Genomic DNA, 20,444 nt, shown 5'->3' with positions numbered 1-20,444 from the left:
GACAACCCCTTTAATTAGGTTGACAGAGGTAGTGATAAATGTTAATGCTTATAGAAATACACATATGTACATTTTACATAGCGGATTATTTTAGACTTTTAATATGGCTTTATGTTCACACTTTGTTATACGTCACTACTAAAATTGGTCCGGTCAGTACTGCTCATTTGTTATACAAGGCAGGATTTGAATTTAAAGAAGTCGCCCGCAAATATATTTTAAGAAAAATGATCACTGGGATATGAGTTGGCCAACAATCTGCTTTTCTCAGCTGTATGGTGCAATCCAGCTTTGATTAATAAAGCAGAGTAATTATTCTGACTGGTAAAAGTTCATTAATAGGTTTTCCCCTAATTCCACAGCCAGAGGGGTCAAGCAATTGGACCCTCACTGATTGGATAATGATGAAAATCGTAAAATTGTCTAATGGGTAAAATGGTACGCCATCATAAAACATTATGTTACATAAAAATAGATACAAAAATGACTTAGACTGTCTAGTGCCGTCAAAACGCGTCGACTGGGTCATGTCGACCATGTAAATTTTTCTTTTGTATGCACTATAATTTCTTTTGAATAATAAAAAGAAAAGGAAAATCCAGTCCTGTTGAGCCGGACTCCAATTTTTTCTATTTTCATTTATATTTCTGGCATCAAAAGGGGAACGCACAGCATACTGATTTGTTTGGCTCTGTTCACATTACATTCATGGAAAATGTATTCGAAATGTCTATTCTCTTTTGTTGTATACTAGTCGGACTGATGCTAAAACTAAACTAATCCTATGGCACATGAAATCCCTCCAGTGGAAACCCCAAACCACACTCACAGTGTTGAACATTAAAAAAAATATAGACGAATACATATAACAAACAAATACATGCAAAATAAACTTTTTAAAAAAATATGCTATTTCAAGCAAGAGTTAGGTGCAAATCAATAATAAGTGAAAAACGCCGAAAACTCGAAAAGGAAAAGACAATGCAATAATGAATTGGCCCCACAGCTCCCTATTCATTAAGGTGTTTACTCTGCCATAAAACATGTCAAGTCGCAATATTTTCGCAAAAACGTTGCAATATCTGGCTTTTACACTCCACTCTCAGCAAGTTAAGCCAATATGGGTGTCTCATTGGGTGGGATGTGGGCGTCATGTTGGGTGGGATGTGGGTGTGGCTATGCACACCTGTCAAATACTTGAAAAGTTACCACACTCTAGTGCCATAACTTATTCCAGCCTCCGAGCTGACTGGAGTAACATTTCCTACTTCAGTGAGCCCCTTCATTAATCCTGATGTGCACAATACCAATCTTAATGAATCCGTCCAATGTGTCCATGTTGGGAGCTTTCCTGGCACATACCATTAAAAAGGTTCTCCCCTACTTGGACAACCCCATTCTGAAAAGTCCCCCCCAACAGTCCCCCACAGTAAAATAATAGCACCTATACTCATCTCTGGTGCTGGTGACATTCCAAAGGTCTTGGCATTGGCTCTCCCAGGGCTTGCATGACATTGATATGTCACGCAATCCCTGTGGCCAATCAGCGTTGGCTCCACTCTACTTTCCTACAGAGATGATTGACACCAGGAGGAAAAGAGAGGGCAGCCACAGGGACCATGTAACACTGTTATGCATGGGGAGAGAGAGTGCCGACACTGCTGGAATGGAGCCGGCACTGGAGATGAGCATAAGAGTCTTTATTTTACTGGGGGATACATAGTGATTCAGAAGGGATTGTCAGAGTAGTGGACAACCCCTTTAATGTACCTCCCTATAGTGATGTGGACCTAGTCTTGTTGTGTTAATGGGAGCATTAGAAATCTCACTGCAGTAAGCTCCTAGTGGCTGCTTAAGACAGAATTTTATCATTTTGATATATGGTTGTGTGAAAAGATATACAAGATTTGTAACTCTGAATTAGAAAGAGCTGCCCCCCATAATGAACACTTGATCATGAAGATTAACTAAAGTTAATAGAAATATAAATAAAATAAAATTCTAGATATAAATAATTTCACGGGGACACCGGCATTTTCTCCGCAATGTGAGTAGCTGGATCACATACTATCTTCTGTGTGCACCAAAATGCTCTTAGGAATGCAAGGAGAAATGACACTGTGTGAGCGACTAGTCACATTGCCAATCACTTGGAGCAGGAGGAGGAGGCCGGCTCAGGACCAGAAATAACCCCAAACCAATGCAGACCAGCAAAGATGGAGATCAATATTCATAACACTAATCATTTTATCAGCCTAGCTACCAGAAATATTAGGCAGTAACCAGTGAGACTGAAACGCTATCAATCACACCTTAACCCAGGGGGGTGCACAACCTTTTTTGTTCTGAAGGTTACATTCTCAGACAGAAGCTCTTCCGAACTATAGGGGTTGTTCCCATTCAGAATATTCTGGCCCCCGGCACAGATTGTTATCCTAAAAAAATGGACTTTACTCACAGTCTTTGGGTGTAGCGCTGTCTTCACCACAGATTGAATTGTACGATATTGGCTGCCACGTTGATATCAAGTCTACAGAGCGGCAGTCAGTGAGTTAAGCAGCTAGGCCTGTGATGGAGAAGCCCCACTCAGTGTTGTTGAGCTGTCATGTGACATTAGTGATGCAACCAATATCAAACACCAGGAGCCATGGTGGACCTCGGGAGGGTGAGTAAAGGACATTTTGGTTTGTTTGTTTTTTTTAAACTGATATTAACTTTGGAGACATGTCTGATGGTTGGGAGTCAATGGCGCCGGCACCTATCTGAAAAGGGGGGGCTCCTTAAATTCCTCATTTTGCAATCCAGAAAAGAGACCATGGGTTATGCACCTCAAATATAGAAGTTGTAGAAACAGCATAGCATTTTTCAACTATCATACGCTAAAATGGAGAAAGCGACATGTCTACCGGCCACCTTTGCACCGAATCTACTCCTTTTTAGAGTGCTAAACAGGGGTCACGACACCAAATTTCTCTCTATATATAACATCTTCTTGACATGAAAGCTAAAGGTGAGCAGACATCAAACACAGAAAAGTTTGTGAGCAGAATGGCATCACAGAGCACCTGTGGCCGTAGGGTTCCCATCACTACAATGCCCAGGTTGTGCACCACTACATTAACCACTTTATTGGTAGTAGAGGGATTTTGCCAAATCTCTTTTAAGCATCAAAGTATTCAAAATTTCCCCTATAAAAGCCTTAGTTTACTCTTGATACTATCCTAGTGGGAAAAATTGTTCAACAAATAGGGTGTTACCTATTATGTTACCTAGACATTACCGAACACTTGTTAGATAACTTTATATATGGCTCTATTAATTGGTCACTACATGTTTCAGCACTTCAAGGTGGTTTTTACATAGTGTGGTACTCCTGCTTAAAGGTAATATGTCACAAGAAAATGACATACAGATCTATTTTGTATTTTAAATACGATTATTAAACATAAGGTTTTTTTTTTAATTTTCCATATAAAAAAAATAGAAATTCAAAAATCTTTCATTATTCACACTCGGGACTAGGCCTAATACTAGACTCCCATTTCCTGCTCTGTGAAGATCACTTTTCAGTAGTCTCATAATCATCACAGACATGAATACAATAATTAATGGTAACTTCTAAATAAGGTAGATAACACAGAATCATAGAAGCCAAAAAGCTAGTTTTTATTTACCCATGTAACGTTTCAGCTGTGTATGATACTACTAAAAAGCCATCAGCTTTGCAAGGACCTGTGCTGCTTGTTTTTCCTTTGTCACTGCTCACCTCACCCCCCCCCCACTTCGCAATGACCTTTACCAATATTACAGCATGCCCAGAAAATTCTCTGAAAAGCCAATGAGTCAGAGCCAGTCATTAACAGCCCATTTCCACATGGTTACTAAAAAAAATAAAAAATAAAGTAGGAGCCTAATATTAGGCTTCTGAGCATTTTGAAAATTGCACAATTTCTGAAAATTGTTTACATAAATATGGTATTTAAAAAAAAAATAATAATATATATATATATATATATATATATATATATATATATATATATATATATACACACACACATCATGAAGCCTTGATTTAAATAATGTAAATTCCTGATAACAGAATACCTTTAAAAAGCACCTTTCATCACATTTTTCATGTTGAACTGGACACACAATGAAATAAAACTTTTTGTTCATATATTTCACCTTTCCATTGTGGAGATATGAGCAATCAAAGTATTTGTCACCTGACGAGATAAAAAAATAATGTCCAAGTGTGTGTCATCAGACAGTTTTCAACTGGGGGCGAGCCTTTTTTCTCCCTGTTTGATGCTGATCAATGATAAGCAGACAGCAACACTCAGAGGAAAGAAGAACATGTCCACACAATGTATAGAGCAGGTTTCTCTGTCTCTGTGAGATATAATGATACCACCCTGATCTCCCAGTCTAACATCCTGGTCTAATCATCCTGATTAGAAAGCACAGATGACTAACACCCTTCAGATAAAATCCCTGTAGAAGAGGGGCAGCACAGCAGAGTTTAGCTGTGTCACATTACAAACCCTTCTACCAGCTCTCCTCCTTTAGCTTCAGTTAGCTTTACTGTTCTGTTGCTCCCAACACTGCCTGTCTTGCGTTGTGTCTGTAACATAATCACACATAATGGTTGTGCTCTGTTAATTTCTACAGTTTCTGTGGTATCTGACACAACAGTAGCCCAGAACAGACTGCTCCTGAGTGAGACATAATGACAGCCTGCTCTCACTGCAGAATGAGTACAACTTGCTTGAGCACAGCATATATAAGAGTGATTACACCTCACATACTGTGAATCCTGCATTAAGCTATGGTGGAGGCATGTACTTATTTAAGTGTTACTGCCTGCTTATGATTGGTCAGCAACATACAGGGGGAAGAAGTACACGCCCCCAGGGACAGAACCTATGTGGAGTTAAAAAAGTTAAGTCATTAGGTGACAAATACTCTGATGGCTAAAATTTCTGAAACAAAGAGACAAAATATAAAAATACTGTACAATGCAGCCACTATTACATTCTGTGTTCAAATCTCAACACGAAAAATCTGGTGAAAGGTCATCTATAAGCGCTGTATTATAACTCTATGCAAATGTTATTTTGCCAAGATTAGGCCATATGAAGGTGCCAACTGGTGAGAAGACACATGTAGTCAACTGGAGGCTGGCCCATTCTAGAATTACACTGCCTCAGAAAAATGTAAGATGACCCAAGCTGAAAGCAAAGGAGGGTTGCTCATGCTGCAAGACATGTTGTCCTTCTCTTAATGCCATATTAATAAGATTTTTGTTAAAATACATGTAGATGGCAGCCTCTTTAGATATCTGTATTTCGAGATTTTGCTCATGCATTCGACTACACAACACTCTAGGAAAAGAAGATTTCATATTGTTTGGTGTAGCCTGATTAGTAAGTAGAAACATAGATAGACATCAAGTGAAAGCAAGAGGCACCGTTTGCTTGTCAGAAGGTGGAAATCTAGATTATTTTGAGAGACAGTAGATCATTAACTATTCATGAGTATAAGATGAAAAGATTAGATTAGAGTCTATTAGATGGAAGCAAAAAACATAGCAGAAGATGAACAGGTTTATTGAACATATTATGGAACACGAAAAGTGACTCTTACAGGCAGAGACATATCAGATGGACATTGCAATCATTAATGTAAGGTGAAAAAAGGTTATCTCTTCTTTCAGGCGTCGTCATAGGGCATTACTGGTCTGAATAAAAAATGGTGTAGAAATAATGATAAAAAAAAATAAAGCAAGAGACATAAATGTCCCTCCTTTTACATCTCATTTATAATCAATGTCTTCTCTTGACAAGGCCTTTCCCTTGTCCTTTACATCTAATAAACCTGGACACAATGTTGCCCCTCAGACATGTAGAAAGAAGTTTTATGTTTAATTGTGGTCCATAAGTCAGAGCAAATTCTGGCTGAAGGGATTGTGTGTCCAAGTTATTGTGAAGCAAATTAAGCCTTCAATGTCCCCTTACTTGATCTCAGGAGGTCAAATTCCCTGTCCAGCAACTCTTCTTCTGTTAACTTGGAGAAGTTATCATCTCCAAATGGGTTCCAGCCTGACATGTCCGGGGGGTTGTTGCTGCTCTGTTTTGGTTGGGTTGGAGGGGGTTCCTTTTCAGATACACCTGTAGATCTGAAACATTGACAAATACAGTTAATGGAGATTTAGATTATTTTCACCTTATTAGCATTTCAAAAACTGATAATCTGTTAGGGCACATGACTGATGCGCAAAATGGACCTAAACCGCTGTCTAGTCTAAATGCAGTTATGTATATGAATGAAGAAACTCAACACAGTTATATCAAAGCAAAGTTACTTTTTAGATTACTAATGTAAAATGATGCAGAAAGTTTGAACTTTAAGAGTAGCCATTGTTAATGTTAATGTATTTTCATAAATCAGTAGCACACACAAACATAAGAAATTTTGAAATATATTTTATCAGAGAAATCTTCTTTCTCCTCTTGGGCTGATCATTTATTCTTAAAATGGTCAATTCAAGAGTAAAATCGGTATTCAGTGAAGACAGATTTTTACATTACTGAGAGAGAAGATGACAGTCCCTACTGATAAGGTTCTATGTAAACGGGAGGCGCTCTGCCTCTAGCTCCTCCTGCCCACTTACCTTCTCCCCTCTACATATACTCTTATCAGTAGCAGATCTCATCTATCTCAGTAATGTAAATATCTGCCTTCACTGAATACAGATTTTACCCATGAATTAAGAATTCTGAGAGTGAATGATCAATCCAGGAGGAAAAATAAGCAGATTTCTCTGATAAGATACATTACAAGGTTGCTTATTATCACGTGTTTTATTGATTTAAGAATTAAAAATAGAAACAAATCTTTAAATTAAATGTGTATTGCCATACTACTTGGTTACAAACCAAAAATGGCAAAGTGGCCATTTATAGCTATGGAGCATCACACAGAATAATACATTCCATAAAGGTCATGGGCAGGACCCCTTACAGAGAACACACTGTCATTCTCTGAACGCCAACTTTTAGCATATGACTTGGTCTTGCCCCCCAATATCCTCTTTTGGATTAATGTTTTTAGGTTGCTATCACCTCTATTGTCAATCATTATATTATGTCAATCTAAACTGGCATTATTTGGCTGGCTAGACGAAGAACATTGGCAGCATCACACCCGGATCTTTCTCAGGGAAACATTATTCTTGGCTAGGAAAAAAATTGCTCTTCACTGGATGGCTGACAAGCCCCCTATAATTGGCAGATGGAAGGCTCTGGTAAACAGTACTATTTCATATGAGAAAACTGTCTTTTAGAATAGGGGATGCCCAGCTACATTTCAGAAGGTCTGGAGTTTTTGGGTGGATAGTCTCTTAACCCCTGACCCTCAAGTATCGCAGTAAATTGCGTTCTTGTTATGTTCCTTTTCTGCTATATGTATTCCATTTTTTCCTTCCCTCATCTCAGCTTGAAGTATTGTGAAAGTGATACCAGCACTCCTCTGGCATTGTGCTCATAGCTTGGGTCTCTGATAATTCAGTCCTGATGTCTTATCTAGCCAGGAGAGTCCTTTATATCTCTCTGTTCAAAGTATATGTTCTCCCAGGCTGTAATAATATGACTTATGTTTTGTACATTTAACCACTTAATTGATATGGGATTAGTCCATCCTCACAGAAAAAAGTCACATATTGGTGTGCACCACCCGTATATTTGAAATTACAAAGATAGAAAAAGAGAAGCTAATGTGTGACTAAAATTTAACCTTTATTTTATAAATTAAAAAAAAATATTTACATACATCACTGGATGTATATTGGGTCACTTATGACATATGTGACCCACTAATTCCAATAGGCGAAATATAGACCTTTTGCTTGAAAGGGGGTTCAGACCATTGTCCCCATAAAATATTGGTCAGATAATTCCCCTAGATAAGTTAAGTATGGCAGAGAACCATACACCGTTAGTAATCAGCAATAGGTGGCTCATATCTTATAGTAACTATGATTGCATGAATAAATTAACCCAGCCAACTTAAAATAATCCCAATTTATAATCACTAATGTGGAAAGAAAGTACTATATTTATATCACCATGCAAGAGAAAATTCATTACTAGAGCATGGTCATTATCGGCATTATTTTCTCTTGCCGATTGTGTCAATTATGTACCATTTTCCCAACATGCAGCAAGTGTCTCATGCGTATTAGCATATCATCTGCAGCGATTAGTTTATCAGAACACATGGTGCGATATTCATCCCGCGCAGCACTATTGCCGTGTCCACTGGCATCAGCAAGGCGGCTCGCATGCCGAGTTTGGGTATTATTCAAGCAAAACGTCTATATTTTGCCTATTGGAAATAGTGGGTCACGTATGTCATAAGTGGCCCAATATACATCCAGTAATGTATGAAGATATTTAGAAAATTTTTTTTTTCATTTTTCATTTATAAAATAAAGATTACATTTTAGTCACACACTAGCTTCTCTTTTTCTATCTTTGCAACCACTTACGGTAATTGATTGCATAGCTTGTTGCAGATCATTGTGTTTTGTTTTGCAACATGTTAAATAAAATGAATTTAAAAAAAAATCATAAATGCCTTCAAAATGTCCTATGAAATTTTACCATCAAGTCATCCGTCATAAAACTCTCCATAACTTATTAAGAATTGAAATTCCTTAACTATTTGGGGCAGTCCCCATAGTCTAGAAACATCGATGTGTGCTTTTTCCTTTCTGTGGGTGTTTAAATGGTTTTATTAAATCAATTTATTAATAAACTATGATGTTTTATTCTGTTTGTGTTGGGGATTTATGAAATATTGCTGCATAATGGACTTACACAGAAAAATTATCTTAAATAGGTTAAACAACCAATCCTGGCTGTTGCAGTGACATGTCATCTATATTCTACAGCTACCCATGGGGCCAAATATTTTCCGGACTCTGCGGTGAAATACACTGTGCCCATGCCATAAAAGCCTGGTGTTGTTGACCTGCTCTGTAAAAAAGCTGAACTATAATCAGGCCTTTATGGTTTCCAATGCATACAGTCGTGGCCAAAAGTTTTGAGTCACAAATTTTGGCTTTCACATACCGGTAGTTTGCTGCTTCAGTGTTTTTAGATCTTTTAGTCAGATATTTGTACTATTACTGAACTACAATTATAAACATTTCATAAGATTTTACACTTTAATCAACAAATACATCAAGTGTAAGCCAATCATCAATATTTACAGTGCTGACCCTTATTTTTCAACATATCTGCAATTCACCCCTGGCATAATGGATATCAGCTTCTGGGCCAAATCCTCACTAATGGCAGCCAATTCTTGACTAATCCGTGCTTGGAGTTTGTCAGAATTTTTGATCGTCCATCCGCTTTTTAAGGATTGACCACGGGTTCTCAATGGGATTGAGATCAGGGGAGTTTCCTGGCAATGGACACAAAATTTCAATGTTTTGTTCACTGAGCCACTTAGTTATCATTTTGCCTTGTGACATGGTCTCCACCATGTTGAAAAAAGTATTATTCATCACCAAATTACTCCTGGATTGCTGAGAGAAGTTTGTCTTGGAGGATGATTAGATACCATTCTTTATTCATTGCAGTGTTCTTAGGCAAAATTGCGAGTGATCCCACTCCATAGATGAAAAGCAGCCCCACACTTGAATAGTCTCAGGATACTTAACTGTTGACATGACAAGTCTCATGGTAGCGATCACCATTTCGTCTCTGGACAAACTTTCTTCCAGATGTCTCAATCAGTCTGAAGGGGCTTCATCAGAGAAAATAACTTTGCAGGAAGTGCAGGGATTGGAGAGCAGAGGACTGGGGACAAGATATTTTTTTCTGATGAAATATTTATTAGGTAAGAACTGGTTGTCATCAGTCACAATTTGCCCAGATCTGATATCCAACATGCCAGCATGAACTGCAGAAGTCTTTGAAATATAGGAGTCAACACCGAAAATTTTGAATCTTTACATTAACTTGATGTGCTTATAAAGGTGTAAAACCACACAAAATGCTAATAACTACTTCAGTAACCATATAACCATCTCACAAAAAGATCTGAAAACACTGAAGTAAACTGTGTGAAAACCAATATTTGTGCCACTCTGAAAACTATTAGCCATAACTGTAACCTGAAGGGTATTTTTTATCAATCACCATAGAGACGTAGTGCTAATTTATACCAGCCACTATGAATGCCCTATTGACAGAACGCAGCTTGTAATGAATGGAGTTTCTGTCTACAATGTGATCTATGCTGAGATCAAGGTTATTAAGAATAGCCTGCATGACAACTTTTTTTTTTCATTTGAAGAGGTGTGCAGCAGCCTACCACCATGCTTTAGCTTTTCTACTTGCTCATTTTGATCAGATCACCCATTTATCTTGATGACAATTTAGTACTTGCATTAACCGAGCCTTCAGGTATGTAAACTAATCCTCTGTATAAATCTTGCAAAACTAGCCTGACTTCTTAGGCCATGTTCACACTTTGCGGGATTTACCGCGGATCCGCAGCTGCGGGTCCGCAGCAGTTTCCATTGCGTTTACAGTTACATGTAAACCCTATGGAAACCGCAATCCGCTGTGCACATGCTGCGGGAAAAACCGCGCAGAAACGCAGCGGTTTACATTCCGCAGCATGTCACTTCTTTGTGCAGAATCGCTGCGATTCTGCACCCATAGGAATGCATTGATCCGCTTACTTCCCGCAGGGGCTGTGCCCACGATGCGGGAAGTAAGCGGATCATGTGCAGATGGTACCCGGGGTGGAGGAGAGGAGACTCTCCTCCAGGCCCTGGGAACCATATTTGTGTAAAAAAAAAAAGAATTAAAATAAAAAATAATTATATACTCACCTCTCAGCGCTGCACGCGGCCGTCCAGGCGCAGGGTTGCTGTGCGAGCAGGACCTGCGGTGACGTCGCGGTCACATGACCGTGACGTCACGAAGGTCCTTCTCGCACAGCATCTTTGGAACCAGACCGCCACGTGCAGCGCCGAGGAGATCGGGACGTCAGAGGGTGAGTATAAACCATTTTTTTTATTATTTTTAACATTACTATTGATGCTGCATATTGCTGCATATGCAGCATCAATAGTATAGGAGTAAACCCGCAGCGGAAACCGCAAAACAAACCGCAGCGGTTTTGCCTGCAGATTTATCAAATCCGCTGCGGGAGAACCCGCAGAGGACCCGACCTACGTGTGCACATAGCCTTAGAATCTCACAACATGTTTGTGGCTTGTAAATGTCATACATATGTAATATATGTAATCTAATTCATAGGCTATGGGCAGGATACTATTCTTCCCCTGTCATCAGTGATGAATTATTTCAGCTGCCAGCTATATATATTGTTGTCGAAAAAGAGACCTTTATTGATTCTCATTACAGACCAATAGCACAGCCAGCAATGTTCTGACTACTCACTTCAGGCAGCAGTTCTCCCTGATTACTGTATCCATGGATTTAGCTTTCAATCTGCTTTTAAAGAGTACAATTTTATATCATAAATAATAGTACACATGAAAATAAGAAACTTTGCAACATATCTTATCAGATAAACCAGCTTTCTCCTCTTGGATTGATTATTTATTCTGAAAATTCTCAATTCATGGGTACAATCTGTCTTCAGTGAATGATGATTATGATAGTTGGTGCTCATAAAGCTCTATGAACTGTCATTTAGTAGAACATGCTCCATAGAGTTTTACAACCACCAACCATCATTTCATATTCTAGTAATGGGAAATTCAATCTTAACTGAAAACAGATATTGCCCTTGAATTGAAAGTGAAAGATCAGTGAAGGCGGAAAAAGACATAGATTTCTCTGATAATATACATTACAAAGTTTCTTATTTTTGTGTGTGTTATTGATTTATGAAATAAAAATTAAAATGGTTCCTCTTTAATGAAGCCCTCCCATGAAGATTTCTTTTACTAAAACAGTGTATACAGTGCCTTGCGAAAGTATTCAGCTCCCTAGAACATTTCAACCTTTTCCCACATATCATGCTTCAAACATAAAGATACCAAATGTAAATTTTTGGTGAAGAATCAACAACAAGTGGAACACAATTGTGAAGTTGAATGAAATTTATTGGTTATTTTAAATTTTTGTGGAAAATCAAAAACTGAAAAGTGGGGCGTGCAATATTATTCGGCCCCTTTAACTTAATACTTTTTCGATTATGCAAATCACACTCTGATCAAACACTGATCAGAGTTTGATCAGAGTGTCAGCATAGCTTGAGCTGATTCGCTCAGATGAAAGAATCGAAGCACACTGAGGAGAAAATGGAGAACAAAATCTCTCCATCTTTTCTATTGTGTGAGAGAGTGGATGTCATCCGAGTGCAGTCCAATGATTTCCATGGACTCATTCACTTGCATGGCTGACTGCAATCAGAATATCGAATGAAACTCTGACATGCAGCAACTTTTTTCCTTTGACAGACTTTGAGGAAAAAAAATCGGACATGTGGAAGGCCCCATAGACTTCACTGGTCCAGGTGCGATCCGATTTTTTGTTGGATCGCACTCGGACCGATTATACAGCCGTCTGCACCTACACTTTATATTTAGTACTAATTTTTATAACGGACCATATTTCTGGAAAAGTTTGATGAATTTAAAAAAGGACATACTTAGGGCATAAGTGGAACAAGTGGAATTAAAGGAAGATCGAAGTTGGCAACTTTTGATCTAATGACTGGTCTTCTTGAAGCGTGATGTCTAATAAGTAATATTTGTGTGTATAAGAAATAGTTTATTATGAGTAATGTGCAAGATAGCTTGAAATTAAACTATGAAACTTAGTGACAAATGCAGTTGGATTTATTACCTAGCACCAAGGACCAGGACCAATGGTAAATTCCTTAAAGAGGTGGTCCACTACAATGTAGAATTTGCCCATTGATTTAAACCTTTTAAATAAGTATTTCTGTAAATCGCTGCTCGCTCAGTCCGCATCATGTGACCTCGGCTGAAGCTGCCACTGACATCCGCTGATATCACGTCAAGCAGGAGCTTGCGGCCAATGAAAGCAGATGAGAGAGGGAAAGTGGATACTGGGCTGTGACAAGCGGTGACCCGGTCACACCTGGGTGAATCAAGGGAGTCCGGAAATTGACATGACATCAGTGGCGGCTGCAGTCGGGGTCATGTGATGTGGACTGAGCGAGGAGCGATAGCGCTGCTCACAGGCACATATGGCAACATAAAGCAATAACAAAAATACTTCTTTAAATGGTGTAAATCAATGGGCGAATTATACATGGTAGTGGACCACCTCTTTAACAATAGCGTAAAGAGAATACATGTTCTGTGTCATCTGACTGGGCTTTCATGCTTATTGTTCATGTGCAGTAGCATTTAAAATATACTTACATTTTAGTATTACACAAGTTTCTCATGGCTCCCACATGCTGTTGCTGGGTAGCGGGATAGGATACTAAGGCTGGAGTGAACTCCTGAGGAGAGGTCATATACTGAGGAAGGTAAGACTGGTGATGGAGCAGGGCTTGCTGTTGTTGTAACTGAACCTGTTGATACTGGTGAACCTAGTAACAAAAGACATACATAAGCTATAAGTTACAGTTAATAACTTTCTTAGAGGGGTTGTCCACTATTCGGACAACCCATTCTGATTCGCTATGCTTCACCCCAGTAAAATAATAACACTTATACTCACCTCCTTTGCCGGCGCTATTTGAGCGGGGTTCACTTGAAAAACAATCACGCTGGCTTCACTCTAATCTCCTTCATACAAGACATTCGGAGGAAGCAAGAGATATGGCTGCGCTCTCACTTCCTCCAGATATCAATTACGCTCGTAGGACAGGAGAGTTAAGCTACTGCTGATTGGCCGAATAGATTGAGCCTAGGGAAAGCCATTGCCGACACCGCTGCAACAGCATAGGCACCGGAGGGTAGTATAAGTGTTATTATTTTATTGGGGAAAAACTTAGGGATTCAGAAAGGTTTGTATGAGTAGTGGACAGACCCTTTAAAAGAGGACTTGTCAATAGTGAGAAATGTGTTCACTTATCTAATGTCTGCTGCTCCCTAATTATTCCGGGTTTTTTTTCTTAGTCTTTTTAAATCATCATATGGTTCCAGAGATTTGGACTTATTTATTTATTTAGTGTTAATTTTTTTTGGTGTCTACAAGAGGGGCATGGCTTACAGGATTTTATGGGGACGTGTTTTTTTAGGTACCTCTGTATAACTACCCTGTGAGCTACGTTCCCCTTGTAATGACAATAAAAATTAGAACTAAATAAGAAAGCTCACATCCCTGGAACCATATATCAGATATATATTAAAAAAAACAAGCAAAAAAAAAAAATGAACTGATTACTCAGGGGAGCAGAGGGAATAAAATGTTAAAAAACTGGCCATTCTTTACCTGGTGACAAGTCCTCATTAAGGCTACGTTCACCTTTGCGTTAGGCAGAGCTGTGGAGGGCTGCGTATTTCCTCTGTTGCGTTCGACGCAGTTCGGCACAGCGTAAAAACGATACATGCAGACGCATCCGCATAATTCGCATGGCCTGCGTACCCAATGTTAAAGATGGGTACAGCAGGACGCATGCAGATGTAGGCGGAGCAGAATGGAAGAGTTGCGGCAGTGGGCGGGGCTTAACTGAGGAAGTAAGAGGAAGTATTAAGCCCTCCACAGCTCTGCCCAACGCAAATGTGAATGTAGCCTATATACTTCTCAACATTAAAATTGTATCACCAATAAGGAAAAGGTCATGGAATTATGCAAATCACAGGATGATTAGACATGTTAATGATCTGCGAATGATGAAAAAATAAAAACAAAATTTTCAAAACATCCTGATTTATTTATTGTCAAGTATGAGCTCTACGAACAGATATAAATGCACTTACATGCCTTGCATGGTATTAATGAGGTTATTAATGGTTCTCAGAGGAACATTCTGCCATGCTGCATGCACTTGGGCAAATCATCAAGATCCACTGTAGGTGACTCCCTTTGCAATTGCCGACCAATGATGTTTCAGCGGTGGTTGATGTGAGACCAGTCTGGAGACACTGAAGGCCATGGCAGCACTTTTAGACCATCTAGGCTGCTAATAATAGCAGGAACAACATGTGGCCTGGCATTGTTGAGTTAAAAAATGGCGCCTGGGACACATTCATGTTTCTTTGTGAAAGCCTGTGAATGAATTTGCCTACTTGTCTCCAGACCAATCTCTGGCTATCACTGCATCAAATACAAAAGCAGGACTCGTCACTGAAAAGGATAGGCCTCCATTGCTGTCTTGCTCTGCAGCATGATAGCCTTTGACAGTGGTTCTATGAGCTCAATGGATGAACAGTATCTGAATGTCTGTCTTACAGCTTAATGTCGTGCAAATGCCTTTTGATGGTTTGGGTAGACTTGGTATGTGATATATAATTTTCAATTGCAGTACAAAACGGTTCACTAAGAACATTCTTCGAATCTGACGAGAGCATGTAGGCAACGTCATGAAGAGGCCTTCACAAGGGTACATCACACTGATCCTATACCCAGGATTATAGTTTGGCAAGACAAAGTATGGTAGCTGGACGCCTTTGGTCTTTCAGGTTTCAGGTGCGCTAAGAACTTGGCATTACATTGATTTAGTTGTGGAACCAGTGGTATGGACATATCTCCAAAGTGTCCCAGGTGCCGTTTTTCAACACAATTCCAGGCCTCATGTTTTTTGTGATATCGTGAGCAGTCTTAGAGGCCTAAACTTACTGGCATAGCCTGTATTATCTCTAGGACGTTACTGGTTGGAAATTATACCAGTAGCAGCAAGCAGTCAATCTTGATGTATGCCCAAGTGCATTCAGAGTGGCAGAATATTCTTAAAACAACCATTAATAACCTCGTTGATAACATGCCAAGGTGTGTAAGTGCAGGGATTTCTGTGCTTGGCACTGATACTAGATACTGAATACATTAATGTTTTGAAAATTTGGTTTCCATGTTTTCATAATTTGAATATCATTAACATGCTTATCCATCCTGTGATTTCCACAATTCCATGACTTTTTCTTCCTGGTATTGCAATTTCAATGTTAGGGAGTGCATGAGTTCATTTTTTTTATAAGTGAAAAAAACCCAACACTCTTAAGCATGACACTACAAGGAGGTCTAAAGGTACCTTCACACGAAACGACTTTGTAACGATATCGCTAGCGATCCGTGACGTTGCAGCGTCCTCGCTAGCGATATCGTTTAGTTTGACACGCAGCAGCGATCAGGATCCTGCTGTGATGTCGCTGGTCGCTGAATAAAGTCCAGAACTTTATTTGGTCGTCCGATTGCTGTGTATCGTTGTGTTTGAAAGCAAAAGCAACGATACCAGCGATGTTTTACACTGGTAACCAGGGTAAACATCGGGTTACTAAGCGCAGGGCCGCGCTTAGTAACCCGATGTTTACCCTGGTTACCAGCGTAAAAGTAAAAAAAACAAGCAGTACATACTCACCTGCGCGTCCCCCAGCGTCTGCTTCCTGACACTTACTGAGCGCCGTCCCTAAAGTGAAAGTACAGCGGTGACGTCACCGCTGTGCTGTTAGGGCCGGAGCTCAGTCAGTGTCAGGGAGCAGACGCTGGGGGACGCGCAGGTGAGTATGTACTGTTTGTTTTTTTTACTTTTACGCTGGTAACCACGGTAAACATCGGGTTACTAAGCGCGGCCCTGCGCTTAGCAACCCGATGTTTACCCTGGTTACCCGGGGACCTGGGCATCGTTGGTCGCTGGAGAGCGGTCTGTGTGACAGCTCTACAGCGATCAAACAGCGACGCTGCAGCGATCGGCATCGTTGTCGCTATCGCTGCAGCGTCGCTTCGTGTGAAGGTACCTTAACTAAAGAAGGATTTATAGAGCTACCATGAAAAAAAGTAACTAGGTCAAAAGTAGCCAAATGTTACTCTTGTTTGATCCCTTCTGCTTTAGAGTATTCCATTTCTTATTATTAATTACTTTTCTTTTTTTTTACTCCGCTTTACGGTTCTAGAGATAAGAGCCTTTTTTATTCATTGCATCCAATATGCTAATTTTATGGTCCTTACAAGGGGACATTGCTTTCAGAATTCTTTAGGGATGTGTCTTTGGGCTGTCTTGCATAACTATCCTGTGAGCACTGACCCCTTGGAAAACACCATAAAAATTAGCATATGGGCAGTACTAAAGAGCAGCATGAATAAAATGAAAGCAAAAACTGGCAACTTTTGACATGATGACAGGTTCTATTATACGCAATGATTATCATGTTGTAAGCTCTTAAGCTTCTCCTAGTGGTGACTGCAGGCACTCAGGGGTCTATTATCTAATATAACTCTAAAAGTCTGTGAATTCAAGCAGATGATTTGGCGTTTTGTGACAAAAAGATAAATTATGAAAAAATAAATATAAACCATACTGAATGACAGCTCTATAGGTCCTTTGCACCCATTAGCTCTGTCTCAGCCTGCGGATTGAGGTGTTGTGTTAGAGAGAATGTGGCCATGCGGAGATTCTGAATCCTGACAGCAGTTACTTAAAACCCACTTATACAGTAATGAGCCGCCTAGCCTACTGTCAGGTGCATCACTGTCCATCTCCGAAACGATCTCCGAGACCGGCAGGAGACAAAGCTAGAATTGCCGCTGGAGCCGCAGGAGATTGGGAAGGGGAGGATAGTGTTGTGTTTGTTGATTTTATTTTAAACTGGTTTTCTTTATTTTATGTTGGTCTGGACCTGTGGATTTTGCAGGTAATCAGCATCAAAATCACGCACCAATAAGATTTGTAGGTAGATTTCATCATTCCAATTTTTGCTCATTCTGCAATTTAAACATCTGTAGGTCAATTTTTGAGTTGAAAAATTCTGCAGCACTGAAATTTGTTCAGCTCTAATCAATTTTGGGGCTGCGGTGTTTTGTTGTATTGGTAGTACAATTTGCTAAAGAGGTGTTCTTGAACTGACATATTAATGACTCAGGTAGGGGTCAAAAACCCGACAGCATTGCTGATTAACTATTACCTACTCTGGTGTTTAACAGACATAAGCAATATATGGCGAACACAGCCTAATATATTGATTAGAGGCCGTGGACAAGTACTGCACCTTATTGCCTTTTCGAAACAGTTCATCAATATATAAGTATCAGACAATGCCCTCTCTTTTTTCTCTTTAAAAGTAAGCTTCTTTTCTTCCCAGTTTACTAAGGACAGACATAGACTGCAGTATAACTCGTGCGAGGATCGCATTGAAACCTTATTCTGTCTGTCGGCTCTCCTGACCTGAGCTTGACAACTGCATAGAAATACATCACGCTGTCATGCTCCGATCAGAAGTATTGACGGGCCAGTCCGTGCAGTGCGGGATAGTCTGTGCAGTGCGATGCAATCATTGCACGAGTTATATGGCAGTCTGTCTCTGCCCTAACAGGAAGTTGTTCTCTTCTACAAATGATAAAGTGGAGCTTCAGCCAAGTCCAATGAAAGGGACTAATTTGTCTACAAGCTCACAGCACACTTGCCATCTGTATTAGGCTACGTTCACATTTGCGTTGTTGGGCGCAGCGTCCGCGACGCGACGCAACCAACAACGCATGTACACAACGCAGCGTTTTGCGACGCATGCGTTGTCATAAGATCCTACAGATCGGGACTTTCGGCGCAGGGAAAACGCTACAAGTAACATCCCCTGCGCCCTGTCTTGTGCGTCTATATGACGCATGCGTCGTAAAACGCAGTACAACGCATACCGGCGCATGTCCATGCGCCCCCCATGTTAAAGATAGGGGCGCATGACGCATGCGTCGACGACGCTGCGCCCAACAACGCAAATGTGAACGTAGCCTTAAAGGTGCTAAATCTGCTGGAATCAGTGGCAATACTGCTGTTAGTTCAGGGCTTATTAGCTTGCAAGTCCCCTTTACAGATAAACATTCATGACTCTCTCAGCATGGAGAAAGTAAACAGCTGCAGTATTTCAAATCTTCTACTTCTGTGTCCCATAACCAAGTGAATGATTTGATAAGACACGAGGATGTACAGCAGATCAGTAAAGGATGGTAAGTAGATCAATGGAGTTAAGTTTTAAAGAGAATTAGGCTTATTTTTATATATCAACAGTACACGCCAAGATAAACTTTGTAATATATCTTAGAATTAAGGAAAAGAGCATTTTTTCTAATAAAATTCACCTCTCCTAAATGCACTGATCATGCACTCTCTAAAACTGCTCACTTCTATCTTAACTGTGCGAGTCAAATTACAGCTGCTGCCTATAAACATCTATGGAAAGAGGAAAGGAGGACACAAGCAGAGAGACCCAAAGATAAACTCCTTTACCTAGTAACTAGAGCCTGAATAAGTGAAAACCCCCTAAAAAGCAAGCTATAAGATATACACTGCTCAAAAATATAAAGGGAACACTTAAACAACAGAATATAACTCCAAGTAAATCAAACTTCTGTGAAATCAAACTGTCCACTTAGGAGGCATCACTGTTTGACCATCAATTTCACATGCTGTTGTGCAAATGGCATAGACAACAGATGGAAATTATTGGCAATTATCAAGACACATTCAATAAAGGAGTGGTTCTGCAGGTGGGGACCACAGACCACATCTCAGTACCAATGCTTTCTGGCTGATGTTTTGGTCACTTTTGAATGTTGGTTATGCTTTCACACTCGTGGTAGCATGAGACGGACTCTACAACCGACACGTGGCTCAGGTAGTGCAGCTCATTCAGGATGGCACATCAATGCGCGCTGTGGCAAGGTTTGCTGTGTCTGTCAGCGTAGTGTCCAGAGGCTGGAGGTGATACCAGGAGACAGGCCAGTACGCCGGGAGATGTGGAGGGGGCCACAGGAGGGCAATAACCCAGAAGCAGGACCACTACCTCAGCCTTTGTGCAAGGAGGAACACGAGGAGCACTGCCAGAGCCCTGCAAAATGACCTCCAGCAGGCCACAAATGTGCATGTGTCTGCACAAACGGTTACAAACCGACTCCATGAGGATGGTCTGAGTGTCTGACGTCCACAGATGGGGGTTGTGCTCACAGCCCAACACTGTGCAGGATGCTTGGCATTTGCCACAGAACACCAGGATTGGCAAACTCGCCACTGGTGCCCTGTGCTCTTCACAGATGAAAGCAGGTTCACACTGAGCACATGTGACAGACGTGACAGAGTCTGGAGACGCCGTGGAGAGCGATCTGCTGCCTGCAACATCCTTCAGCATGACCGGTTTGGCAGTGGGTCAGCAATGGTGTGGGGTTGCATTTCTTTGGAGGGCCGCACAGCCCTCCATGTGCTCGCCAGAGGTAGCCTGACTGTCATTAGGTACCGAGATGAGATCCTCAGACCCCTTGTGAGACCAT

The 20,444-nt window shown here is 40.3% G+C and overlaps 1 protein-coding gene across 4 annotated transcripts in view; it reads right to left on the bottom strand.

Moving 5' to 3' along the window:
* The window catches only part of BMP2K (BMP2 inducible kinase), a 335,672-nt gene that overhangs the window by 70,210 nt on the left and 245,018 nt on the right, over positions 1–20,444 (bottom strand). For all 4 annotated transcript variants that reach the window (XM_077274475.1, XM_077274485.1, XM_077274495.1 and 1 more), the window contains exons 13-14: positions 13,448–13,620; positions 6,018–6,178 (exon numbers count right to left, since the gene is read on the bottom strand). In XM_077274475.1, coding sequence (XP_077130590.1) covers positions 6,018–6,178; positions 13,448–13,620 — 334 coding nt within the window. The remainder of the gene's footprint in view (positions 1–6,017; positions 6,179–13,447; positions 13,621–20,444) is intronic.

This window comes from Ranitomeya variabilis, chromosome 1 (genome assembly GCF_051348905.1).
Source record: "Ranitomeya variabilis isolate aRanVar5 chromosome 1, aRanVar5.hap1, whole genome shotgun sequence".
In the NCBI taxonomy this organism is placed as follows: Eukaryota; Metazoa; Chordata; class Amphibia; order Anura; family Dendrobatidae; genus Ranitomeya; species Ranitomeya variabilis.
Note: the sequence above shows the minus strand (reverse complement) of the source record. Positions and strands in the feature narration are given on the sequence as shown.